General features: G+C 42.6%; 1 protein-coding gene and 1 pseudogene across 4 annotated transcripts in view; both read right to left on the bottom strand.

The window, feature by feature from the left end:
* Dnah6 (dynein axonemal heavy chain 6) overlaps positions 1–27,487 on the bottom strand; it is a 233,090-nt gene that overhangs the window by 68,244 nt on the left and 137,359 nt on the right. For all 4 annotated transcript variants that reach the window (XM_042273489.2, XM_042273487.2, XM_042273488.2 and 1 more), the window contains exons 49-59: positions 26,226–26,468; positions 24,259–24,426; positions 22,956–23,191; positions 17,045–17,306; positions 15,234–15,357; positions 14,306–14,502; positions 8,495–8,698; positions 7,656–7,781; positions 4,339–4,503; positions 3,307–3,374; positions 1,077–1,257 (exon numbers count right to left, since the gene is read on the bottom strand). In XM_042273489.2, the coding sequence (XP_042129423.2) occupies positions 1,077–1,257; positions 3,307–3,374; positions 4,339–4,503; positions 7,656–7,781; positions 8,495–8,698; positions 14,306–14,502; positions 15,234–15,357; positions 17,045–17,306; positions 22,956–23,191; positions 24,259–24,426; positions 26,226–26,468 (1,974 nt within the window). The remainder of the gene's footprint in view (positions 1–1,076; positions 1,258–3,306; positions 3,375–4,338; positions 4,504–7,655; positions 7,782–8,494; positions 8,699–14,305; positions 14,503–15,233; positions 15,358–17,044; positions 17,307–22,955; positions 23,192–24,258; positions 24,427–26,225; positions 26,469–27,487) is intronic.
* Positions 18,253–21,555, bottom strand: LOC102907965 (SERPINE1 mRNA-binding protein 1-like; annotated as a pseudogene).

Consider the following 27,487-nt stretch of genomic DNA (forward strand, 5'->3'; position numbering starts at 1 on the left):
CACTATTTCCCCTTCCTGGGGTCCTCCAGGCATGTCTTTATTAGAGTCCTCCTTGTTAGCTAGCTTCTCTGGGGCTGTGGATTGTAGCCTGGTTATCCTTTGCTTTACATCTACTATCCACTTTTGAGTGAGCGCATACCATGCTTGTCTTTCTGGATCTGGGTTACCTCACTCAGGATGATTTTTTCTAGTTTCATCCATTTGCCTGCAAATTTCATGATGTCATTTTTTTTTTAACAGCTGAGAAATGCTTCATTGTGTAAATGTACCACATTTTCTTTATTCATTCTTTGGTTGAGGGGGATCTAGGTTGTTTCCAGGTTCTGGTTATTATGAATAACACTGCTATGAATATAGTTGAGCAAGTGTCCTTGTGGTGTGATTGATCATCTTTTGGGTATGCGCCCAAGCTTCCTTTGGGTATATGCCCAAGTTTTCCTTCTAGTACTTTCTGTAGGGCTGGATTTGTGGATAGATATTGTTTAAATCTGGTTTTGTCATGAAATATCTCATTTTTCCATCTATGGCATTTGAAAGTTTTGCTAGAAGTACTCTATGTGTCCCTAGCAATTTACAGATGGTCTACTCTTGCTTCGAAGACCATGTAGGACCCTCAGATGGTGAAGCTATGACATATTCAAACTTTTATTTTATTTCTATTTTATGTATATGTGTGCTTTGCCTGCATGTGTGTCTGTGCATCCCCTGTGTGCAGTGCTGGCAGATGCCAGAAGAAGGCGCTGGGTCCCCTGGAACAGGAGTGACAGATGGTTGTTAGTCATCATGTGGGTGCTGCAATTCAAACCTGGGCCCTTGGAAGACTGGGTCTTTTGGAATAGCAGGTATTTGAGCCACAAGGGAGCCATCCAGGCTCCTAAACTATGACTTTTGAATCCACACATTTCTTGTTTTGAGACTGAGTGTCCTTACATAGCCCAGACTCCTCTGTAATTCATCATAGTCCAGGTTGGCATTCAATTTTTGACGCTCCTGCCTCTGCCTCTTGAACGCTGGGACAGGCCTATACTGTCGTGGATGGATGCACACACTCACTGAACACTGAGACTGTCACTTACCTTTGAGTCCTGGAGTGTATCAATGAGTTCTTCGTTATCCAGAATGTTCCCCTCGGATGTAAAGAGCAGTTTCAGGATTTTGTCTTCTATAGATTTCAGCTGGTTTTTATCACTATTGATCCTCACAATGAGCTTGATTCGCTGTTCCTCCAACTCAGGTTTTTCAAGCCGCACCACATCGCTAGAACCGAAGTTGGAAGAGCTGGATTACAACTTGGTCAGCTCCCCTAAGTCGCTGCTGTTTCCTTTCCTGTATATAACTGTTTTTTTCCTGAGTATTCTGTAACCGGGCATTGGGAGTGCTATGTAGCTGAATCTGAAATCGCAATATCCCTGTTTGCTGGGTTGGTATGATGGCTCTTCAGAGAACTGCATGCCAGTCATTTATTTAGTTTTATATGTATTTAGTGTGTGTGTGTGTGTGTGTGTGTGTGTGTGTGTGTGCAGATGGAGGCCAGATGATGACCTCTGGTGGTTTTCCTCAGTAATGCTACCTAACTTATTTTGAGACTGGCCTCGTTGGCCTGGACCTCACCATGGGCTAGGCTGGCTGACTGAAGACCTCCAGGCATCTGCCTATCTCTACCTTCCCAGTGCTGGGATAACAAGCATGGGTCACCACACCTGGTTTTTTATGTGAGTTCTGGGATCTGAACTGAAGTCCCAGGGGCCTCAGAGACAGCTTAGCAGGTAAAGGCTCTTGGTACCAAGGCTGATGACCTGAGCTCAATTCCTGGAACCCACATAAGGAAAAGAGATTACTAATGCTGACAGGTGGTTCTCTGACTTCTACACGAGCTCTATGGTCCAGTGCATGTGATACTCCTGACTAAATAATAAATAAATAAATAAATAAATAAATAAATAAATAAATAAATAAATATAAAAAACTGAACTGAGGTCGCTATGCTTGTCCATCAAGCACTCTGTGGACTGAGCTGCCTCCCCAGGCCCGAATGTCAGTTCTGATTATTTTTTCCACCACAGTTCTCACAGCATCTGCTCATCTGGAGGGAACCACATTACCACTCTGATCATTCAGTTTCTTTTTTTTTTTAAATGTATTTTATGTATATTGGTGTGAAGGTGTCAGAACCCTGGAGTTACAAACAGTTGTGAGCTGCCATGTGGGTGCTAGGAATTAAACCCAGGTCCGCTGGAGGAGCAGCCAGTGCTCCTAATCACTGAGCCACCTCTCCAACCCCCTGATCATTCAATTTCATTCACTAACACTCATCTATGCCAAGCCAAACAGAGGAAGCCGAACATTTTAGACAGGAGTAAAAAAAAAAAATGTGGATACAGGATGTTATGAAACATTACCACCTCAAAGAAGCAATTCTTTTATATAAATATTATATGAATTTATTCTTATAACAGAGCAAAAGATGAAAAGATTTCAGTTCTGTTTTGTCAGCTCCATCTCCACATCTGACGTCCTCCTTAGAGGTAACCATGGTTTGAGAGGCATCCTTCTAAAGCCCTTCCTCTGGATGGGCCACTGTGATGACTCAGCAGTTAAAGGTGCCTGCTGCTGAGCCTGGAGACTTGAGGTCAATCCCTGGGACCCATGGGGTGGACAGAGAGCACCAACTCCTGTGGTTGTCCTTTGAGTGGTGGTATAAGGGTGCACACAACACATGCATCCATTGTAACTAATGTGATAAAATAGTAAAGCACTGTGTACACGGTATAAATGTACAACATGATAAACATAAACTAAAACAATAAAATCTTAGATGCATGGTTATATGCACACAGACATGGAATAAGTCCAATGATATTTAGCAATCTAAAATAATATTACAGATAGTGCTTACATTTGATCACATTTAAAAGACCCTCTGTTTAGTGGTGAATTTGAGAAGGACTGATATATCTCTTCTGGAGATTCATTCTATTGTTTGTTTTTCTTTGTCAAAACTTCTAAACAATGGCTAGAAAGGTGGCTCAGTGGTTAAGAGTGCATACTACTCTTGCAGAAGACCTGAGTTTTGCTCCCAGCACCCTTAGTGGGTGGCTTATAACCTTCTGTAACTCCAGCTCTGTGGGATCTGATGCCATCTTCTGGCCTCTGAAGGCACCTGCACTCAAGTGCAGATACACAGAGACAAACACGCATGCAAATGATTAAATATAAAAAACTAAATCTCAAAACACCCTTCTAAACAAAACATTATGAAACCCATGACCATAATCCAGCTTCCCACACATACTCTCTCCCGGTTACCTTAGCAACTGATCCTCCAGACCTGATTTAGTTACAGTGAAATTGATGATGGTGACTTTAATGCACACCTGGAAGACAAGCATGGTGGACTTGAGTGCCTAAGTCAGCTGGTATAACAAGATGGGCTTTCTTTATAGGACTAGGATTCCCTGTTGTCTGGGAAGATGCAGAAGTCTCAAGTCTGATCATGCACATGACTACCCACATACCCCAAGCATAAAGTGGCTGTGAAAATTCAATGATTTCAGGATTCAATTCGTGATTTTCTCTTCCAGTAGGAGTGGTAACCTTGCTCCTCCCCTCTTCCCCATACCCAGGATCCTACAGGATAGTTTAAGAATTGATGAGCCAGAAAGGGTTAGCAGCAGCCTTTTAGAATCAACAACTTTGGTTTGAATTTCAGCTGCACCCTTCAGTGGTTGCATGATGTTGGGCAAGCCTTTCATATCTGTCAAGCTTTTGCTTCTGATAGCTATAAGGAATTTATAAGGGTGTCTGTGGGGACTGAACGAGGTAATAAAATCACTCATTTATAGATGGTGACTTGCACATAATGTCTTTGTTCAAAAGAAGCTTTATTTGTAATAAAATGAGCTACTTTACTTCTTTCATTTCATCATAACATTTTTATGGGAAACTATTATGGTACTATCACATTATTCAGACTTCACTTAAATAAATCAATGGCAAAGAGAAGGAAAAAGATAATACCTTCTGCCAAGTCTAACAACTTCTACTGGACCTCTGGCCAATGATTCTCTAAATTCACCCAGTCACTAGAGTTTTCCGATTTTATTTGGGAGTATAGGACATTGGTGTTTGCACAGTGCTATGAGACAGGTCGTTGTTGTGGGGACTGACTGGGTGGCGCACTTGTGTCCTACGGAAGGTAAGGAGGGTGGCAAAGGGAGAGAACGGGGAGCAGGAGAGGTTGTTAGCTGATCCCTGCACGTGGGAGCCCACCAAGCTTTGGAGAATCATCACACATAATTCAGCTGGGTGAAAAGTTCCAGACTAGCAGCTCATACATACCTCAGGCAGGTAGTGTGGATTCGGCATTTTGGTTGTCATATAAAACCTGAAACTCTTGTCATAATCGATGTCCGAATCTCCAAGGCGGATGAGTAGTCTTCCGCCACTCATGAAAGTTTGTTTTAAAAGAATGGGTTCCAGGGCTGGATCCAGGACTTCTCTGAGCTTAAAAATGGAAACAAACCATGAAAAAAGCAAGGATTTGAAAATAGATGCCACCAACTTGACATTTAAGGGCCTCAAGATTTACTTTGAATAAGTACTTTTCTTGGTGATCATGTATTTTCCTAATATCCTTACCTTACCTCTAACAGTACATGTTTTCTGAGTGTTTATCAGTTGTATAAGTGAATAAGAGCACACAAAGGGAATGCATTTATTTAGAATAACCTCACATGCTACTCATTCCTATGAGAAATAAGCTAAGAGAGGAACACGATGGGATATCACTGCTGGGTGATCCACTCCTCAGCTGTCTGTACACAAGTAGATCTATGTGGTGATACACTTTTCTGAAAATTCCTCTTGATCTCAAAGAGACTGAACTTTTGCTATACCTTGTAGCCAAGTAAATAATCTGCCTTGAGATCATTTAAGATTGTATACTTAATTGGTAAGGTCTTGGCTTAGTGGGAGACCCTGTTTCAAAAATCAAGGTGTAGATTGATAGAGGAAGACATCCCAGGTCAATCTCTGGCCGCCGCATGCATGCACAACACGTGAACCACATCTTCCCCAGCCTCTGCACAAAATACTGAGATAGACAAAATTGATTACACACTCTTACACAGGTAGGGACAAAGTCTGAGAGAACTGCTGTAGCAAATACAGAGAGGATCTAAGAATGAGCACCGTGGTCATGACTTTAAGGCCTGGAGAGCAGGGAAGGGCCAGGTGGAGCATCCTGTCATCGAATGGGAGCCTGACTCCCAAGTGTGCTCTGCTGTGGATAAAGGGCTCTCCCTCACAGGGGACAACACTGTGGAAGGGATTCTTGTCCTCTGCTGTGAAAGAGGACAGTCCCTGGGACCCCATGTGTCTCAAAGTAAACACAGGGTTGAGAGCATAGCTTGGAGCTAATATAACTGTGCCAAAATCTTCTAGAGACTTCTCTGTCACATGACTTCAGGGTTCAAGGCAGGGCCTGAGATTCATTCTGGCACCTTCTCTGTGTCGGTCAAAGCTTGCTGCACTGAGGCCCTGGTACTCTATGTGGCTCCAATGGGGAGTATTGTAACTCATTTGAGATTTTCTGAGCAGTCAAGACTGCTCAGATAGTTCAACCTCTTACTGCCTCAGTTTCTCCATTGGAAGAATGGGATAATAACAGTAACTGTCTGGTAAGGTTGGAGTGAGGATTAATAAGTTAGGATACTGAGATTTTGACTGTTTGGTTCGCATTTTGACTCTTTGGTTCCCACAAATATTAGCAATGACATATTATTATTGGTCCCTGTTACCATGCAAGGGCTGCCGCTAAATTTCCCCAGGTCAATATCATTTCTGAGCACCTTTTGTGCTGTATCAGAGATACTTCTACAAGGGATTGAAGTGGTCACAGCCCATGCTTTTGTTTATTCCTTCTTCCTTTAAAAAAACGGAATGGCAAATTAGGGAAGCAAAGTGTCATTAGGCAATTAATTGTTGTGTGATATCTGGATCGCATTCTGACAGTGAAGTTTGTTTTGAATCAGAGGGTGGAGCTAGCTACTAGCTGGCCAGCATTAATCATAGAGGTTTTGGAGGACTGAGGACAGATAGAGAGACAGAAAGTAGTAGGGTGGGGCTTAGAGGGGGGGTCTTAGCCCTTTTGAATGGAGGAATGACAGAGATAGGAGGTCACTGGTTGTTTCTCTGCTCTTTTTCTGATCACCCAGGTTCTTACCCTGATATCTGACTCCCGAGTTTTTTTTGATAAGGATAAACACATCAGGCGATCTTCTTGGCGCCTGAGTCCCCTTGCCCTGGAGACCTCCTTGCTGGGTTGAGCTCAGACAGAAATGACAGCTTAAATCTCACCCTCACTAGGCTCTGTGCCGGTTAGTTTGTATTGTTAACTACCTAGAGTCGTCTGAGGAGAGGCAGCCTCAGTTGAGGAATTGCCTAGATCAGATTGGCCTGTGGGCATGTCTGTGGGACACTGTCTTAATGACTGATTGATGCTGGAGGGTCCAGCCATCCATGGGAAGGTGATTCTGGGCTGTATTAACAAAACTAACTGAGTCAGTGAAGGAGCCCAAAAGTAGCGTTCTCATGGTCCCTGCCCTGCCCTTCCTCAGTGATGGACTGTGACTTGGAAGTGTAAGTCAAAAACATCCTTTCCTCCCGGAGCTGCTTTTTGTCAGAGTGTCTTATCCCAGCCAGAGGATGAAAGTAGAGCGGGATCATACCCCCGCTCCCATTGGCTGTCTTTGTACCCCGCGTGTTCTTTCAAAGCTTTTGCTTGAGAGATCTCTTCCTCCCCTCACTTCTTTTCTTTGTTTACTATCTTTGTCCCCAACGAGTCTATCTGCTATCAAAGACAGGAACTCTGTCTATATTGTTCGCAGTTTGTTCTCAGAGGTGTGTGGAATGAGTGAACAATGTAAACAATATTAATCTTGGAGTGATACATCTCCCAGTGGAACATTTTAACTCAATGAGCCACCCCTCCGGGGGCTGGGAACTTAGCTCAGGTGGTAGAGTATACGCCCATTGTGCCCAAAGTCCCAGGTTCTAGCCCCAGCACTGTAGAAACCAGCTGTGATAGCCCAATCTGTAATTCCAGCATTCGGGAGGTAGAGGCAAGTGGACCGAGAGTTCAAGGCAATTTTTTGCTACATAATAAGTTTGAGACCAGCCTGTGTACATGAGACTTGTCTCAAAAAAAAATAAAACAAAACAAAAAAAAATGGTTCCTTTTTATTAGTCATCAATTTAATCTGACCTTATGCCCAAGTAGAAATAATGATTACATCTACTGGAAATGATTCGTGGTTCATCATTAGTGTGTGGCGTGTATGTAGACAAAGATTCCTACTGTCATTATTGCTTTGAATTTTCTGTCCTTTAAGGCCTGCAATGAGGCCTGGGAATGAGCAGTGTTGGGAAGTAGAGACTCAGCTACAAAATAATGGAGCAAAAATCCCTTCAATCAACAGATTCCAGCTCATCTCATGGGAGAATGTGCTGCTTGAGCAGCGACTGGTTTGACCAGCTTGCAAATGGACTTGACCAGTGTCCTTCCCATGTGCAGGTGTGGTCTACTGGCCTGTGTACAGCATTCCAGACATCGGATACCTAGGGACTAACAGGGGATGGTAAAGCAGAAGCCGAACCTCTTCCAGTAAGACAGGCAAGCCCAGGCGGATGGAGTTTTCCAGGGTGCGTAAGAAGTTGGAGTCTGTAAGCTTGATGATCTTCAGGCCACTTTTACTTTCCTTGTTCCGTATCCAGCGGTTGGCCTGTGAGAGAAAACACACAGAAGGCCCTTGCTGCTGAGTGAAACAAAGGTCGGGAAAGGGGACGTTTCTAGAATAAAGTTTAGAGATATTGTTCAACTAAACTGGAGACATAAAAATAAACCCCCCAAACGAAACAAAAGTTCCTCTTCCTAGTAAAAACATTTTTTTAAGTCTAATGTTTGAGATTCCTCTTTTTGTCCAAATTTAAAACAGAGGAGGAAAAGCGCCACCTAGGACAGCCCAGGCTCCCGGCATTCAGGTTCTGTGACTTTTGCTGGCGCTTCCTGTTCTAGAGCCCACACAGCATTTAGGAAGCCAGACAGCAGGAGTCTGTAAATTGAAGGCAGGCTTGCCCCCAATTCCATCTATTCTGACTTCACCCCAACTCCCCAGGCTTTTTAGGGTCAAAGGACTCATGATCACAAATTTCTGTCAATATATATGCTCCCTAATAGAAAATGAAAAACTGACGGCCATCCTTTTAAACAAAACCAGTCAAAATGAAGAATGGAGAGCTCTTGTGTGGGTCCCTCTGACTTTTCACAAAACTGACCACTTCCGTAAGGCGAGGGACTCGGGGTAGAAGACTTCTCAACTCCCTAGGTCTAAGTGTCCATGGCCTTTCAAGTCTGTTAGGATCCTCTCCTACATGTTATCACAGACAGGTAAATATTCAGCAGAGGGCCACCCTGTCACAAGTGTTTGTTACACACCTGATCTTGGGGATCAATCATCAAAGGCCACCTTCTCCCCTGAGTCACCAAAATGCCATTTTCAGTTGATATCAAGTCTCTGGGCAGTCCGTCTGCGTTCCACTGCCGGATTTCGTAGGGATCTCCAAGAATGTTAATGAGACTGAAGGCTGGGTCAATCGGGATATCCAGGGACAGGCAAGACTCGATCCAGCACTCTATAAGCTGTGCAAGGAGGAACATTCAATGCATCTCGAGAGCAGCAGGAAGCCAGTTGCTGGGAGAGCTATGACCTACTGATCTCCAAGGTGGACAAGGAAGTAGGAAGTGCCCTAAAAACCAAGGGTCTATTGCCAGAATGGTGTCTTTAGCTATAACTTCGGGCAGGTTAGCTCCTGTGTGGATTTCAGTTTCCTCATGAGAAGAAGAATAGGGTTCTTACTGATGGCTGTAAGTACTACTGCATGATACAGAACTGTCTTTCCCTTCCTCCCCAACAAAGGACCATTCACACCGAATCAGAGGACCCCTGAGTACTTCCCGAGTCTCGGTGACTCTTAGACCAGGTTCTACTGCTCATGGAGGTGAACATTTTTAGGAAGTTATTTCATAAAAAAAAAAAAAAAAATGACTATGCAATTCTTCCTTGTGGTGGTAATCTAATTGTACTGAAATGTGATTTTGATTGTATGTTAATAAATAAAATTGTCCGGGGGTCAGAGCTATTAGAGCCATAGCAAGAGTGTGGCGGTGGTGGCACACGCCTTTAATCCCATAGATCTCTGTGTGTTCAGGGATATAGCCCGCATTGGAGACATATGCCTTTAAGACCTAGGGGGCTGTACATTCAGACAGTGACGAGGCCGTCACATGTTTGGGTTTACAACCAATGAGAAGGCAGAACAATAATACTATAAAAAAGGCGTACAGACAGGAAGTAGCTCTCTTTCGCGAAGCTGGGACAGCAGGAGGAAGGGTGAGATTTTAGCTCTGAGCTCTGACCTCTCGGCTTTCTCTTTTACATTGTTTCTGTGTTTCTTATTTAATAAGACAGTTAGTTACATCAATATCTGGCGCCCAACGTGACAAGAATCCATTAAAAACCGCTTGGCTTCACGGCAGGTCCGCTTTCCCACAAGGGCGGCAGGCGGCGGAGGAAGTGGCAGGAAGCGGCCAGCGTCCTAGTCCGAGCTGCCGGCTTCCTAGTCTGAGCTGCCGGGTGGCAGCTTCTAGCCCGGGCCTTTATATATAACTCACATTTGATCCCATACTGGTCTGCCAGGCCCTCTAGCACAAGGCAATGATGAGATTGATAAATTATTGATAGGAAATGTGCTGGAAGCCTCAGAATTTCATAAAAAACATCACGTCAATAGTAAAGGTTTAAAAAAGGATTTTTCCATAACCTGGCAACAAGCCAAAGAAATAGTGAAGAAATGTCCTACTTGTTCCTTCTACAATCAAATGCCATTACCAGCAGGATGTAACCCAAAGGGTACTCAGAGAAATGAAATCTGGCAGATGGACGTGTTTCACTTTGCAGAATTTGGAAAATTGAAATATGTACACCACACTATCGATACTTATTCAGGATTTCAATGGGCAACTGCTTTGAGTTCTGAAAAAGCTGATTCTGTAATCACTCATTTGCTAGAAGTTATGGCCATCATGGGTATACCTGCACAAATCAAAACTGACAATGCTCCATCATATGTCTCTGTTAAAATGAAACAGTTTTTTGCTTATTACAATATAAAGCATATTACAGGCATACCACATAATCCTACAGATCAAGCAGTTATAGAAAGATCAAACAGAACTCTAAAGGATATGCTAAATAAACAGAAATGGGTAACAAAAACCCCCAGAAATAGACTGCATAATGCTCTTCTAACTTTGAATTTTCTGAATGCCAATGAGAAAGGAACAACAGCTGCAGAGAGACATTGGATAATAGAAAAAACTACAGAATTAAATCAGCCTATATACTTTAAGGATGTGCTGACCTCAGAATGGAAAACAGGGTATGTATTACATTGGGGACAAGGTTTTGCTTTTGTTTCTACAGGAGAAGATAAGCTGTGGGTACCATCAAAATTGATAAAGGTTCGATTTGAACAAGAGAGACCTCTTAATTAGAGGAGGTGATAGTTCATCAACCAGCATGAACATCCAATTTAAACTAACTTATATCAACAACACATGCCTTTTCATTTAATCAGATAATAACTTGTCAAAAGGAAACATCCCCAAAATTAGTCTTGGGGAAAGGTTTTTGTTTTTGTCTTTTAGGAGAATGAAGGTTAAGGAATTTGAAGAACACTGGACAAATGAGACAACTGAAGAAAAGGGACAAATCATCTATCCCAAGAAACAGAGTGAAACGGTGTATGGGTATATATTATCTAAAAAATTTTATGTCTTCCTAAATGTTGTTTCTGCTTTTCTCTAAAGATTCAACACTATTGGTTTTCTAATAGTCCCAGTTCAATTAAAATTTAAAGCTGACTTTGGAGTTGGAGAATGGCTCTCTCCTTCTTTAAAATCAAGCATGTTGTTAAAAGGAAAATGCAAACTCCCTGTATCATGCCAGAATAAGAGCCATCTTCTGCTATGGTACAGGACAAAAGCAAAATTAATTAAGGGACTATTCTATTACTAATCTCAACTCTTTTGATTCTATTCTGATTCTTTAAACTTTTCTCAAAGTATAAATTTTATATCAAAATTTACAAGATTAATATATACATTTTAAACTTTGTTAAGATATGAATGGTCATATAGAGTACTAACTAATTCTAGAAAAAAGGCTAGCTGTATATATATGTTTTTGTGTTCGAGTCTCTTATCAGTTTTCTGCAGGAAATCACGGCCAGGCCTAACATCAACTGAAGTCTCCAGAAAGAAGATGGGGCCCCACAACAACAACAATTCCACGTGGACAATAATAATATCATTAAGCTGACAAACATCATCCACAGATCAGCTTTGAACTACAAGGTGCTCAGAGCAATTTTGAGATGACTAGCTGAGATGATCCAGTCTCAAAGACTACTTGAATAAGGACTTGAGATAAACCCTGAACTTTGGCATTATACACAGACTGGATAATGAAGGATATAGTTACCTCTCCTAGAATTTGACAATTAACCTAAAATTTTTCTTTCAGGATAAAGAAAACTTCGCCCATACCCAGCAGGAAGCAATTTTAAGAATACGACGCCCACATTCCCAAAGAGGTGGTGTGGGGCGGGTGGTTTTTTGGTCTTTTTAATGGGTTTTGGGTCTGGGATAATTTTCAGTATTTAGGGGGGTTGGTTACAAGTTATTGTCAAGGGTTAGGAAAAAGGCTAAGCAAAGGAGATTAGATTTAAGGTTCTTGTTTAAAAAAAAAAGAAAAAAAGAAAAAGAAAAAGAAAGAAATGAAAAAGACAATTACTAGTTTTATATACTTTACTTTGTATTGAGTTGTTTTATATTGTATACAAATTTGAAATTGATATTGTTAGAAAATGCTATATGTATATTTCTAATTGTATTCATACCATTCATTTAACAATGTAATGCAAATTTCTGATCCTTGAATGTTATTATTACCAACTACTAGGATATAAAGAAATGAAAGATAGTAGTTAGACATTACAATAGAACTTGTAGTCATATTAGATATGTTTTAAAAATTGAGCAGAGATGTTTTAGACAGGTCATCTTCAAACCCTTCAGAGATTTACAGAATATGGCATTTAAAATGTTTTAATAACTTAGAAAATTTTTCTTTTTTGAGACATGTCGGCTCCTGGCAGTACCAATCTACTTCAGAGAAAATATGAGCATTGAAGAAACTGCATATGGAGTCAACTTTCATTGTGGCAAAAGTTAGCCACTAGACAACAAAGTATCCTCGAATCAACAGGACAAAATGGACAGACAGAACACGAAACAAGGGACTACTGATCCTTGCCAAAACAAGTGTGGTTATGGCTTTATCAAAAGGCATCTTCTGAGGCCAGGACAATATGGCCCCATCCCTGAAGTGGCCTTCGCATCTGGAAAAGGTACGGTGCCCTTTTCTTCGAAGGCAGCTTAACAGGCAGAGGGCCGATGGCTTCTGTTGTACAATGGAACAGCAGCTGAAAGCTCATGCCTCTCGAAAGTAGACTGGCATTTAATAGAGGGATGTGGAGAAGAAGGGGATGCTGAGATGAAGCCATATATACACAGCCAAGAAGAATGGACAGCTGAATTTAAAAACTGTCAACAATTTCCAGAATTTAAAATCCTGAATCATGACAGGACACTAGTGAAATTCAGGTGTTTCTGGTACGTGGACTGCTCTCACCCAATGTGAGGTTGAACTGTTGACCTTGTGTACATCCTACATCACAAATGAGTCTGTCAGATACACTAAGCCTATAGACTGAAGATGATGCCCCAACACTTCGGAGAAACCTCAGGTGACTGCCCAGGCAGCTGGCTGTTTCTGTCAACTCACAAATTTTTTGGAAGTTGCTTGCATGCACTTCCTGTTTTTATTTTTGTTAGCTAATATTATTCCCTTCTTGGGTCTCTGAGGGAGTTGAAGATTAGTTAGTTAGGGTTGAAGATTAGTTAGTTATAGTTGAAAATTAATTAGGATAGAAAGTACATTAGATACATCTTGGAATTACCAAAATAGGATAGATAATGGAATTATTTTCTCTGATTTGTCAAATACCTGTTTAGGTATTTATTACTTGTATATATTGTATATAGTTATTGTACTTTTGTATATAGTTTTTCTTTTGTTAGTTATAACCTTTTCCTTTTTTTTCTTTTTATTAAAATAGAAAAGGGGAAATTTGGTGGTAATCTAATTGTACTGAAATGTGATTTTGATTGTATGTTAATAAATAAAATTGTCCGGGGGTCAGAGCTATTAGAGCCATAGCAAGAGTGTGGCGGTGGTGGCACACGCCTTTAATCCCATAGATCTCTGTGTGTTCAGGGATATAGCCCGCATTGGAGACATATGCCTTTAAGACCTAGGGGGCTGTACATTCAGACAGTGACGAGGCCGTCACATGTTTGGGTTTACAACCAATGAGAAGGCAGAACAATAATACTATAAAAAAGGCGTACAGACAGGAAGTAGCTCTCTTTCGCGAAGCTGGGACAGCAGGAGGAAGGGTGAGATTTTAGCTCTGAGCTCTGACCTCTCCGCTTTCTCTTTTACATTGTTTCTGTGTTTCTTATTTAATAAGACAGTTAGTTACATCAATACTTCCTGGTCATTTAGTTCTCTGTAAAGTGCATGCAGACAGAATATTCATGTTCTGATAAATTGTGTGTGTGTGTGTGTGTGTGTGTACACATTAAAGACAAAAGCCCCAGAAAACACAGATTCATCCAGTGTCTTGTTCCTTTTCATCTCCTCCCTCAAGCTGTCTATGCTTGTCCCGTCTCTTCACGAATCTGCTCTCTGCTGACTTTAGATGCCATTTCTGACATAAAGGCGGGGACCTCACTCTATCCCTCTGGTTCCCCCAGGTTATTGTGTTGAGTGACGGCTAGCTTTGCAATGCAGAAGGAAGAAAGGGAGAAATATGTTACTGGAAGCCTAGATGTAAGTGGTCACCAGTCAATAGGAGAGGTGAAGGGCTGTGTGTGTGTGTGTGTGTGTGTGTGTGTGTGTGTGTGTGTGTGTGTAATATAATAAAAATTGCTGCCCTGGTGAAGTGCCATAGTGCAGAACTTCCATCTAAACCTGGGAAAATGAGTCGTGTCATTCCCCCCCCCCCCCCGCCCCCAGTTCCACCAGCTTCCTACCATGCTGTACACGGCAGTCTTACTCACCAGTTGCCTATACTGGGCTGTGAAAGCCCCGTAATAAGCCACGCAGGCTGCTGCTATGAACACATTGCCGACGATGTTCTCTATCTCATCCTGGAATCTCTCAATGCTTTCTTCCCACCGAACCTGCTCGTCCCCCAGCGCAGCCGTCAGCTTTCCAGCACGCACCAGGCGCGCTTTGGTCAGGGCCATGTTCTTGGCTGGACAGTTTTGAGAACATCGGGTCACGTTAGTCGATGTTTTTCAAATGATTAAACGTTGATGGATTTGCTTTGGTTTCCAAAGGAGCTAGGGTTACATGGCTAATGATGTCAGCTCATCTTTACAGAAGCTCACACCAGTTCCTCGTGTGTGTGCATTTCAGAGCCAAGTCTAGCCTCTTCCGTGCCAAGAGTTTCTTGTGTGCTCCCAACTCTGCCTGAAGACAGTGCTCTCTCTCTGTGGTCTGCGGTATTTATTGTCTAGACCAAAGTCACGTGTTCTTGTGAGTTACAACATAAATGCTCTAACAAGCCTTTTTGTATGTAAGAGGGTGGATTCATACAGCATCTGTGTCCTTCTCATCTGGTACTAGAAAGCTCAGGAGAGAAGGACGATGAAAGCATACCCTACAGGTTAGGTTAAAGCTGAGATCTGGGCGCTGGAGAGACGCCCAGCAGATGAGAATGCTCACTGCTCTTACAAAGGACCTGAGTGTGGTTCCCAGCACCTGTGTGAGATGGCTCACAACGCTGGCTTTGGGGCGTCTGATGCCCTCTTCTGGCTCCTGCAGGCATTGCACTCATGTGCTTATACCCCCACCCCACCACCATATAAACATAATTGTAAATAAAATGAGGTCTTTCGAAAGCTGTGATCTGACTCTCTGGAAACTCTTCCTCCTTTGGAAAACCAGGCCTTCCCTGTCTAAAACAAGTCACGTGTCTCTTACCCAGACTCTCTTTCTCATTCACGCCTCTGTCGTACTCATCTTGCAAGGTCTTTATTTGATCTTCCACCTGTCTCAGCAATGCTTGCTTCTCTTTCAGGGTGGCCATTGTGATGTCAAGTTCAGCCTAATGGAAGCAAGTAAGCAAATGGGTCTCACAGAGACGGACTTGCCTATATGCAAAATTGATGTGAAATATGATTTATGTTCCTTTTTACATGTCCCCAAAGACTTCCATCTTGCATAGCTTGGGCTAGGGATGTAGCTTGGTTGGTAGGATACTTGTGGAGTGTGTGTGAAGCCCTAGGTTCAATCCCTAGTGCTGTATAAAACCAGGCATGGTGGTGCATACCTATAATCCCATCACCTGGGAGGTAGAGGCAAGGGGGTCAGAAATCCAGATAGCAAGTTTAAGGCAGCCTAGGCTACATGAGCTCCCTTCCTCTCTTTAAAGTAGAATGTGAGACCATAATCAAACAAACAAACAAACAAACAAACAAAACAGTGGCCAAGAAAACAAATCACAGAATGCATAGAGCAAAAGATGTAGTAGTTCCTATAATGGATGATGATTTTAAATTATAAAACAAATTGAATATTCATGTATGATGGAGACTAATATTTCCTAACGAGTTCTCTGTATCAGAAGTCTACCCGCTAAGACCCGCAGGCCACAACTAGCCTATTGCTTATTTTCAAAAATTTTTATTAGCATCTATGAGCTATACATAATAGGCTTCACTATGACATTTTCCTATATGTTTATAATGTATATTTGTCACACTCACTCCCTATTGCCCTCTCTTGTACCCTCCCCACTCTTCCCAGTTCTCTTTCCAGCTAGTCTCCCTTCCTCTTCCATGCCTCTTGTTTTTAACCACTGGATGAGTTTCATCAGGGTTGCATACAGGACCATGGGCGCCATGCCAGCAGAGGGCAAGCACTTCTCCCTCCCCCAGCAATGGTGAACTGCTGTTTGTGTCTGTCCATGCTGTGAGCTGAACTAGGACTTCTTCTTTCTCCCCGTCCCCCACCCCCACACTTCTTGGTTCTTTTTCTTCAGTGTGCTGAGGACTTAACTCAGAGCCTCGGGTGTGGAAGGCAAGATTCTCACTGAGTCACATCCTATTCTCAGCCTCTAAGAATGGTTTTCATAATGTGTAACACTAGGAAAAAAGAAATCAAAAGCTCAGTTTGCGGCATGATACGTGTGTGACATCGAATGACAGTGTCCATCACAAAGTGATGCTGGAGCCTTCCCATGCTTGCTGGTGCACGCATTGTTTATGGATTGGCTGGTTCTGCGGGGGTAATCACAGTGCTAGAGCAGTATTTACTGTCTAGATGTGGCGAGAAAAGTTTTGCTCAGCCCTGCTCGATACCCACAGCTCTGGTAACTGGCTCCACATGCAGGTCATTCTTTGTTCTTCCTGGGAAGACTGAGGACCTCATGTCTGATTGTGGGTTCAGTGCTTCTCACACCTGAGATGACACCACCAGGTGTGGGAATGCAAACCATTCACACAAGAGACTACCAGAAACTTCACAAGTGTCACAGACGTATTGCCTGTTCCCCTGATATTAAGGAGATGAATCTACTCAAGATTCACTTTCTTCTTATTCGACAAAAGGCTGACTTCAGAGAAAATTTCTGAGGGAAAAAACCTGCCTGTTATTTTTAAAAACGAGCTACTTTCAGCCTGCAATCACTATCACATTGTACACCAGAGGATCACAGTGGCCTCCCACAGAGTGTGAGTGACGACTGGTCATGACCTTCTAGTCTATAAAATACCACAGTTTGGATAATGTACCTGGGCAGCTCGGAGTTTCTGTCTCTTTGGTTCGACTTCCTTGACCACCCGAGAATACAGATCCATGGCTCTCACCCACATGCACATGGATTTACAGGCTTTGGACACCTTTTCCACCTTCTCAGGCACGAAGTCAGGATTGTTGATGTACCTTTGAAGCTTTGTCAGTATCTGAGGCTTTATGTTCTCCTTATCATACTCTAGAAGCCTTCTTAGGAAGTTAGAATCACCAAGAAGTTGCTTTGCTGTTGGCCAGTCGGGCCTGAAAGACAGACCGTGGTGAGTTGATGGCGCCGCCGTCAAGCAATGGGAGAATGCCAAGAAGAACTCCTGGGAGAATATCATAATGTTACCCCACGAGGTGGGGAGTTTTAACCTCGGCACCGTAATTCTGGTAATGGCCCAACTAATTCATGGGGAGAGAGGCAACTGGATGATTAAATCTCTATGGCTTAGATTCAGTAGATAATGGAATATAAAACAAGAGTTTTAGAAATGTAAGATATCAAAGAAAGAGTAGTTTTAAAAAAGATTTATTTTATTATTTATTTATTTTTTTCCAAAAGCAGTGTTTAGTTTTACTTTTAAAATGGGGAAGCCATGCATTTTAAAAGTAAATATAGGTGAATCAGGTATAATTTGAACCTAATAAACCATGCATGAGCCAAGAGTTAATTAAACCAATGTGTTTTGAATTCATTCAGGTACTGATAATTCTGTATAAAGATTTAGTATATCAGCTATCATAAGTTGTGGGAAAAAATTCAACTCCCAAATAAAAATATATAGTTAAAATACGTAGTGGTTAGTATTTCATGCAGCATAAAATCTGGTAAATCAGAAGTTTACATGTCCCAGCTCACCATATGTGAAAATGCAAAGCAGATATTAAAACCAGTATTGTGCCTAATCTTTAAAACCGGCTTGTAATTGAGGGAACATCTAAAGTCCTTAATTAAAAAACACAAATGAAGTGAAAGCTTTAAACTGGTACACACTGTTCACACCTATATTTCAAGTTTGGAAATGCATATTTGCAAGCAGCAATACAAAAGTATTCATGAAGAATGCATAATCTCTGAAAATTATGAAAACATCCCTGCTACCAATACATTTCTAAATACAAAACTGACTAACATATTTGTTACTTCTGTGTAGCTAGAGAAGTTCGTTTTCAAAACAGATAAAATTCTGTCTTTAGGTGTGAATGTTATGAATGAGAGTCTTTTTTAAAATTCTTAGTTGTTTGGGATCCTTAAGCATGCAAAAGCTTTGAACAGTGTTGTATTATGGAATCCAGTTAGGCCAGAGCTGGGAATACCTCTGGGTCATCTACATCAGGAGCAGAAGCACTTGACTTATCAGTCCTGCTGCCACGGTTTGGACGCCACCACGTCCTGGGCAGCCTAGGTCTCCAAAACTGATCTCTAATTGAGACGTTATATCATTTGCTGGCTTCTGGAAATGATGGTCTATAAATCTTCAACATGAGCCTCTTCACTTTTGATTTATGCAGAACAAATCCCTTTTTCCATTGTCCATTAGCACCTTCATTTGTTTTTCGGATATTAAATTCTACTTTCGCTTGGTCTTTATTTTTGAATAGCTTTCCACTCATCCAAAGTCATCTCTTTTGGATCCTCTTCCTTCACCTCTTCTTTTTCCTTTTTTCTTTCATAATTTATTTAATTTTACATATCAGCCACGGATTCCCGTCCTCCCTCCTCCCACCCCACAGCCTTACCCCCCAATCCTCCCCCAATTCTCACCTCCTCCAAGGCAAGGTCTCCCCTGGGGATTCAGCTCGGCCTGGTAGATTCAGTTGAGACAGGTCCAGTCCCCTCCTCCCTACACCAAGGCTGAGCAAAGTGTCCCTGCATAGGCCCTAGGTTCCAAAAAGCCAGCTCATGCACTAAGGACAGGTCCTGGTCCCACTGCCTGGGGGCCTCCTAAATAGTTCAAGCTAATCAACTATCTCACTTATCCAGAGGGCCTGATCCAGTTCCGTGGGGGCTCCTCAGCTCTTGGTTCACAGTTCATGTGTTTTCATTCATATGGCTATTTGTCCCTGTGCTTTTTCCAATCATGGTCTCAATATCTCTTGCTCATATAATCCCTCCTCTCTCTCGCCGATTGGACTCCTGGAGCTCCACCTGAGACTTGGCCGTGGATCTCTGCATCTGCTTCCATCAGTCATTGGATGAGAGTTCTAGCATGACAGTTAGGGTGTTCGGCCATCAGATCACCAGAGTAGGTCAGTTCGGGCTTTCTCTCGATTCTTGCCAGTAGTCTATTGTGGAGGTATCTTTGTGGACTTCTGGAGACCTCTCTAGCACTCTGCTTCTTCCTATTCCCATGGGGTCTTCGTTTATCATGGTTTCTCTTTCCTTGTCCTCCCACTCTGTTCCTGATCCAGCTGGGATCTCCCACTCCCCTAAGCTCTCTTTCCCTCAACCCTTGCCCTCCATTACCCCCTCCCTCACATCCAGTTTGCTCATGTAGATCTCATCTATTTCTCTGTCATTGGGCGATCCCTGTGTCTTCAACTTCATTCTCCTTATTTTCAGTGTCTGCCACTGGGTGCTCTCCACCTTCAGGTGTTTCCTCAGTCACATTTGATTGATCCAAATCACTGCAACTATGAGATATTTGTTTCTGGGTGTATTTGGGAGACTCTGTTAATTCATCTTTGACAGTTCCCCAGTTGTGAGATCCGCTACCTCCATGTTTGTCCTCATACTTCAGGCCAGATCTATCACTTCCACTATGCCTATCAAATTCACGTCTGCCACGGGAATTGAATCCATCTCCTCAGCCCATTCCACGTCCACGGCCTCCTGGACCCCTTCCAAGACCACCTCGGCCTCAGATAGGCCATTCAATAATTGGTCTATCAACTGGAAATTCACCACCTTCAGAACCCTTTTCTTCAAGTGGCTTTTCAAATCTTCTTTACCGAGGTGGTCACCTTTCTGTTCTCCTATCAATTATTTTCCCTTCTCCTGGATATGATAAGATAAAAAGGGAGATTACTAAATCTACTTTTAAAAAGGAACTACTTGTTTTAAATGGGATAAGTAATGAAAATTTTCTATCTGGATTTGTCAAATGTTAATGGACTGGACATTGTTATATATTAATGGAGTTTTTTGTCTGAATCTGTCAAATGTAAATGGACTAGACATTGTTAATGTAATTCTTGACTGTATATATTGTATATACTAATTGGATATAGTTTTTCTTGTATTAGTTACAAGCTTTTTTAAATTTTAGACAAAAAAGGGGAAATGTGGTGATATTGTGTTCCCCACAATATTGTGCACCCTAATAAACTTATCTGGGGTCAGAGAACAGAACAGGCACTAGATATAGAGGCCTGAAAATGGTGGCACACACGCCTTTAATCCTAGCATTCCAGAGGCAGAAACCCACCTGGATCTCTGTGAGTTCAAAGCCACATTGGAAACAGCCAGGGGTAGTGACAAGAGCCTTTAATCCCAGGAAGTGATACAAGAAGCAGAAAGGTATTTAAGGTGTGAGGACCAGGAACTAGAGCTGGTTAAGCTTTTAGGCTGTTAGCAGCAGTTCAGCTGAGATTCATTCTGGATGAGAACTCAGAGGCTTCCAGTCTGAGGAAACAGGACCAGCTAAGGAACTGGCAAGGTGAGGTGGCTGTGGCTTGTTCTGCTTCTCGGATCTTCCAGCATTGACTCCAATACCTGGCATCAGGTTTGATTTCATTAATAAGACCTCTTAAGATTCGTGCTACATTCTCCCTGAAGTTGACCAGGTCTTCTTCCAACTTGCCTTATTCCTTCTTTTTCTTTCTTTCTTTCTTTCTTTCTTTCTTTCTTTCTTTCTTTCTTTCTTTCTTTCTTTCTTTCTTTCTTTCTTTCTTTCTTTCTTTCTTTCTTTCTCTTTCTCTTTCTTTCTTTCTTTCTTTCTTCCTTTCTTTCTTTCTTTCTTTCTTTCTTTCTTTCTTTCTTTCTTTCTTTCTCTTTCTTCTTTCTTCCTCTCTCTCTTTCTCTTTTCTTCCTTCCTTTCTTTCTCTTTCTTTCTTTCTTTCTTTCTTTCTTTCTTTCTTTCTTTCTTTCTTTCTTTCTTTCTTTCTTTCTTTCTTCTTTCTTCCTCTCTCTCTTTTCTTCCTTCCTTTCTTTCTCTTTCTTCTCTCTCTCTCTCTCTCTCTTTTTTGGTTTTCGAGACAGGGTTTCTCTGTGTAGCTTTGCTTGGCGGGTGCCTCTCCTTTTTGTCAGGTACACCAATGCTGGGGGGGGGGGGCGGGGGCAGCAGGTTCTTGCTGTCTTTCTGGGACTCTTTATGCAACTGTTTGTCCGCTGCGTTGGAGTTGGTCTGGGCTTGGCCCCAGGGCCCCCAACGCCGCCCCCGCCGGCTTCCTTTTTCTTGTTCTCTGCTGCCTTCAGTACCTTGAAAGGGTCCGATTCGTTGTCAAATAGCTGGTCGAATCGGTTGGTGACCACGCAGCTGAAGCCTTCCTGTAGGTGCCCAGGCATGATGGTGGCTTGGCAGCGCATTCCTCCACGGATTGCAGCAGACCGTGCAGAGCCAAAAGCGCCTGCTTCAGCTCTTCCCACAAGATGTGATTTATTTTATTTTTATTTTTAATGACGTGTATGTGTTTCTCTGTGTGTGTTGTGTATGGGAATATGTATGTGTGAGTATAGTGGCTGTGAAGGCCAAAAGAGACATGGGGTCCTCTGGAACTGGAGTTACAGGTAGGTGTGAGCCAGCTGATATGGGTACTGGGAACTCAGGTCCTCGGAAAGAGCAGCAGGTGCTTTTAACTGCTGAGGCATCTCTCCAGCCCTGAAGTTATAGTTTTTATTTTGAAAACACCGTAGTCCTTATATTTTACCTCCTTTGCCTCAACCTTGACTTTTAAACCCTCTTGCTAGGATGTCTTTAAAATTAACTTCTAACTAGGCTTTGCATCGCTTGGTCAAACAACCATGTTCTTTTGAGCTTTTGCTACATTGATTTCCTTCCTTCCTTCCTTCCTTCCTTCCTTCCTTCCTTCCTTCCTTCCTTCCTTCCTTCCTTCCCTTCTTCCTCATCTTCTCCTTCTCCTTCCCCTTCCTCCTCCTCTTCCTCTTCTTCTTTTTGATTGTTTTTCAAGACAGGGTTTCTCTGCGTAGCCCTGGCTGTCCTGGTACTTGCTCTGTAGACCAGGCTGCATATTGATATTTCTAAGAAATTCTGACTAGGTAAAAAAAAAAAATGTTCAGTGGTTCTTAGGTCCCCTTTGCTCATGTTTATGTGTTTTGCATAGAGCCCTGGTCTGACCATAGTGTCAGCCTAAGAGCCAGTGGAAACATCTGATGGCAGTGGGGTGTTCCAGACTCTGCTCAGTTTTACACAGAAAGGTATATATGTATATATATATATATATATATATATATATGATATATATGTATATATATATACACATATATCATATATATATATATGAAATTTAGAAAAGGATATTTTTAAAGAAAATTTGAAAACTAAATGTCATCAAGAGGAAATCTGCTTGGCATAACATATACATGGTCTTTCCTGAAGAAACCACTGCCTGTCTGCTCAGCTCCCTCTCATTCCATGAAAATCATGGGTCTCCAAGCTTTTTCCAAGGCCCCACATTCCAAATGAGCATCTTCTTTAAAAAAAAAAAATACACCTGCTCATATCTTTGCCCCTCAACTACCTGCATTCTATAAACAAGTGTTTTGTATCTCCCACTATGTATCATAAAAAAGACACTTAATAGAATGCTTGTTGAATAAGTTTGTTGAATGAACAATCAAACCAAAGAGAGGTGGTTAGAGAATAGAATGGATGTACATATAGGAAAATATGAAAATGGAGACAATACATTAAAGGAAGGTTTCACCAGATATTCTGAATGACTCACTTGGCATTTAAGAGGATGGAGATGGCTTCCATCACCGTCATGACCAGATCAGGGGGCTTTGTGAAGACTCTGATTTCAGAGATATCTGCTTTATCTAAGGAATCCAGCGCTTTATTGGCGGCATCAAGGGCAGGAAGTGCTTCCTCGAGGTCTCTCTGGGCATCGTCAGCAATCGCTTGGGTCTCTTCGGCTTTCACCTTTGCGATTGCTTCATCTTCTTGCACAACACTTCGAACCTGGTCACAGAATCAGGGTTGATTAGGAGGTCTCAGTGAGCAAAAATACCCCAAGTCTGAAGTGATGGAATACCCTATATGGTCACGAGCAGTGAGTTCCACACTGGGCCTCACGTGACAGTGACAGATTAGTTCAGGTAGCCAAGATGATTGTACCAAGTTACTGTAAGATGCTGTGTATAAAATGTAGATAAGTCAAATGGACTTGTGCTTAGGTTTGAGTCTTGTGCTGTGTATTTCATATTTATACAGATATCCCAAAATCTAGAAGGATCCAAAATGCTTCTTATGCTAAGTATTTCTACCAGGAGACATATGACTGGTGTTTGAAGAGTCAGGATAACGACCTACATTTGCGCTTTGTGTTAGACCAGTGGTGAGAGGGAGTTACATTTCATCTATCTCCTTCTTAGAAGGAGGGGAAGCTGTTTTATAATTTCACATATTGCTTCTCTCAGACTCTTTCAGCTCTGATTTGGTCCAGTGAAATATGATTACAACTTAAAACATAACTGAATCTCTAGAACAATAGCATTGCCGATTCTGGTATCTATTTTAATGACACATATATGAAAACGACCTGATCAGTTATTGTGGGTTAGTTTTGATTGTCAACTTGATAGAATTTATAGTCACCGTGGAAGCACAGCTCTGGGCATGTCTCTAGGCTTGTTTCTAAAAAGCTTTAACTGAGCAGGGAAGACCACCCTGAATGTGGGTGGTACCATTCTATGAGCTGGGGCGGGGTGGGGGTCTTAGACTGAATAGAAAGTAGGAAGGAAACCCAACACCCGTGTTCACCCGTGTTCACCCGTGTTCACCTGTGTTCACCCGTGTCTGCTTCTGGGTTGTGGCTACACTGTGGTCAACTGCCCCACACCCCTGAAGCCATGCTGGACTGTACTCCCTCACACTGTTGGCTCAAACAAACCCGTCCACACTTAAGTGGCTTCCTGTCAGTTACTTGGTTGTAGTGATGAGAAAAAAAACGATTATTTATCCTATGCAATTGTTGGGGTGCCAGCTGCAGCCTTTACCCGTAGGGCCACTCCCAGAACCCCGACTACCTGATCAGCGTTTTCTTGATCCACCGCCAGCTTTTCCATCAGGGCTTCAACATCTTGTGACTTCTGTAGAAGCACAGGCTCTAGAGCCGAGAGGTCTAATTTCATTTTATCCACCAATTCGTTCGTTTCCAGTAGCTTGGTGAGACCATTCTTCACACGATCTCGTGCCTAAATGACAACAAAAGTTCCATAACAGTGTTAGAAGCTTTAGATTGCTGTTATTCATTATTTATACATTAAATTTTATACCTACAGAATCATCACACCATTGTATTACACTTCAAGTTGTGAACCTACAGCAATAGGAAAACCTTCGTAGACAGTACGACGCTAGGAACTGGCCACACTACTGACCATGTGTTTAGACCCAACCCTCTGGCTACAGTGGTGGGATGTCTCTGAACCATTTGGCTCACTGAGGGAAGGGAGCAAGGCCTGTTGTTTTTATTCTTCATGGTAACACGTCAAATGTCAGAGACAAGTTCAGACAGGAAGCCCTGGAGGCCTTCATTCTGGGAGCTTGTTGACTCCGAGTGGGTCAAGAGCCCTGAGAGTCTGGAGACAGAGCCCTGAGACCTGGGCTCTGATTGCTGCATCTGAGCCCTATTTCCTAGGAGTGAAAACCCTTGTCTGGGGTTGCGGAGGTGGCATACAGTCCAGGAGACACCTCCAGAAGAAAGAGGTGCATAAACAAGATCATTTCGAATGGTGAGTAGTCAAGGTGACTGTTGGGCTAGTTACAAGTCATGCATTCTACAAGGCTGGACTCCTGAAAAGTATTTTAAATGTCCAAGTAGCCAAGGCTTCTACTTTCTGTGTCTAAAATGTTTGAATTTTGGGTCATGTTAATGGCTCCATGGGGAGGAGGACGGCAGCCACTATTTCTGGGCATCTCACATGCCAGGCCATAGTTTAAGTACTTCATGAACATTGTGTCTTTATGCATTTGTTTCCTTTCTTCTTTTGCAGTCTTATTTAAATTTCACAGTGTCCAAGTAGGAGCTACAAGTATTTCTAAAGTTTGCTTTCTAAATTAAAAAAAAATTCTGTGTTACTTTTTCTCTTATGAGATTTCATGTAGCCTAGGCTAACCTCAAGTTCACTATGTAGCTGAGGACAGCCTTGGACTTCTGATCCTCCTGCTCCATTGTTCATGTGCTGGGATTATAGACATGTATATTGCTCCAAGTTTAGGGTTATCTTCTATTCAAACTCTCAGACCTTTCACAACAGGCTCAAGATTGTGATGGAAGAGGCAGAGTTCATGGCATGGAGACTATGTGACAGTCAAGTCCTTGGTCTTGGTCTGTACATGTTAGAGCACTCACAGCTCATCTCTACTGCTCATCAAAGAGCTTTCTTCCACGTTAAACCCTACAGAGATGGTGAGATCTCTGCATCAAAAACCTTTCTTCTGCTGGGCGGTGGTGGCACACGCCTTTAATCCCAGGATTTGGGAGGCAGAACCAGGCAGATCTCTGTGAGTTTGAGGCCAGCTTGGTCTACAGAGCGAGATCCAGGACAGGCACCAAAACTACTCAGAGAAACCCTGTCTCGAAAAACCAAAAACCAAACAAAAACAAAACAAAAACAACAACAACAACAAAAAAACATTTCTTGTATTTAAAACCCTACAGAGATGGTGGAATCTCTGCTCAACTTTTGTGCTATTGTGTTTTCTTTATTCTATTGAGCCAACAACACATATACATGAAAGAAGGAAAATATAAATATTCAGGAAGGAGAAGGCCCTTGCATCAACACAGGACTCTTTTTTGGTGCTGTTACAGGTTGTGAAGAGTATGGTTTGGTTTGAAGATGGGGGTATGGCTCAGTGGTAGAGCAATTGCTTAGCATTCCGAGTAAGACAGGTACATAGATATTTTATTCACACCTCCCCTCGGCCCCCTAAAGTTTTGGCTTTAAGCCAAAAGCCAGATTGTTTTTGTGGACAAGACTGAACGTACTGAAACTAACTGCTTCCTTTTCTCAGTGAGCATGGTCAGGTAGAGGTTGATGAGCTCCAGGTAGGAGGTGGGCGTGGTGTAGTAGCGCCTGCGCAGCTCACTGTAGTAGCGGTCCGCCATCTGGGCGACACTCAGGTGCACGTTCACGCACATGAGGGAAAGTTTATCTTTTAGCTCTTCATTTCCAGTGTCGACAGCTGAGAAAAATGTCTTTGATACAGACAGAAGTGCTTCTCTGGGCCACTGTAAATGAAGAGGGCATCAGAAAAAAATTCTGTCAGTCATTTTTACAACACATCATTCAACCACTAAGAAACTGTGTTTGTCTGGGGCTTTTCCTAGTCTACTCCTACTCCTGCCCTTGGGACTTCATGAACCGGGCCTTATTACCAGGGTCTCAGGTCTGTGTTTGCTGACCAGTTTGCCCCCCGGAACTGGGTCAAGCACATAGAAGATGCTGATAAACGTTGGCTGGCTAGATGAAGAAATGGCTGGTTATCTTTGGAATTCCCCGCAGGAAATGATTCGGGTTACATGGACCTCTTGTCTTCACCGTAATACACAGTTGTGGGGTCAGTTTGTCAATGAGATCACCGTCCCGTGTAGACCCCAACTCCTTCCCACCTCTCTGGTTCCAAGCTCCCCTGACCCTTAGTTACTCTGTGAGGCTCCTGGGCAGCTGACTGCAGCTGGAGGGACACCCCCAGTGCTCCCTCACATTCCCCCATGGTCGTTTAGTTTTTGAGCCAGGCTCTTTCACTCTGGTCCAGGCTGGTCTTGAACGAAAAGCAATCCTTCGGTTTTCAGCCTCCCTAGTGCTGGGATTACAAACGCCACACGTGGCGCTTTCCGTGTAGTTCGTGACAACTAGCCCCCGAGCGAGGCCCAGACATGCTTCTGCCTTTCCTAATGCATCGGTTTTGCAGTCTCGGGCTTTGTCTACCATGTCTCAGACTTGCACGTCTCTTTTGCACTACTTTTAGTTGATTGTTTTGTTTACCACATGAATAAAAAGACCAGAAGCAAATAATACTTCAGTGAGCTCTTATCCCCCCACCCCCACCCCAATATCTTCCCGCCTGCACCTGTGCCCCTCACCCCTCACTTCTTATCCCCCAGGGTACAGCTTCTTCTCTGACAATTACACCCTGTGCTTCACTGCTATTCAATGACATTAGTTCCATGAGGCCTGATATCGTATCAGTGTATTCCTCTCTCTCTTTTTGCATAATTTTTTCTTTTTTATTATTAAGAGATTTTCT

This window comes from Peromyscus maniculatus, chromosome 3, assembly GCF_049852395.1.
Source record: "Peromyscus maniculatus bairdii isolate BWxNUB_F1_BW_parent chromosome 3, HU_Pman_BW_mat_3.1, whole genome shotgun sequence".
Classification (NCBI taxonomy): domain Eukaryota; kingdom Metazoa; phylum Chordata; class Mammalia; order Rodentia; family Cricetidae; genus Peromyscus; species Peromyscus maniculatus.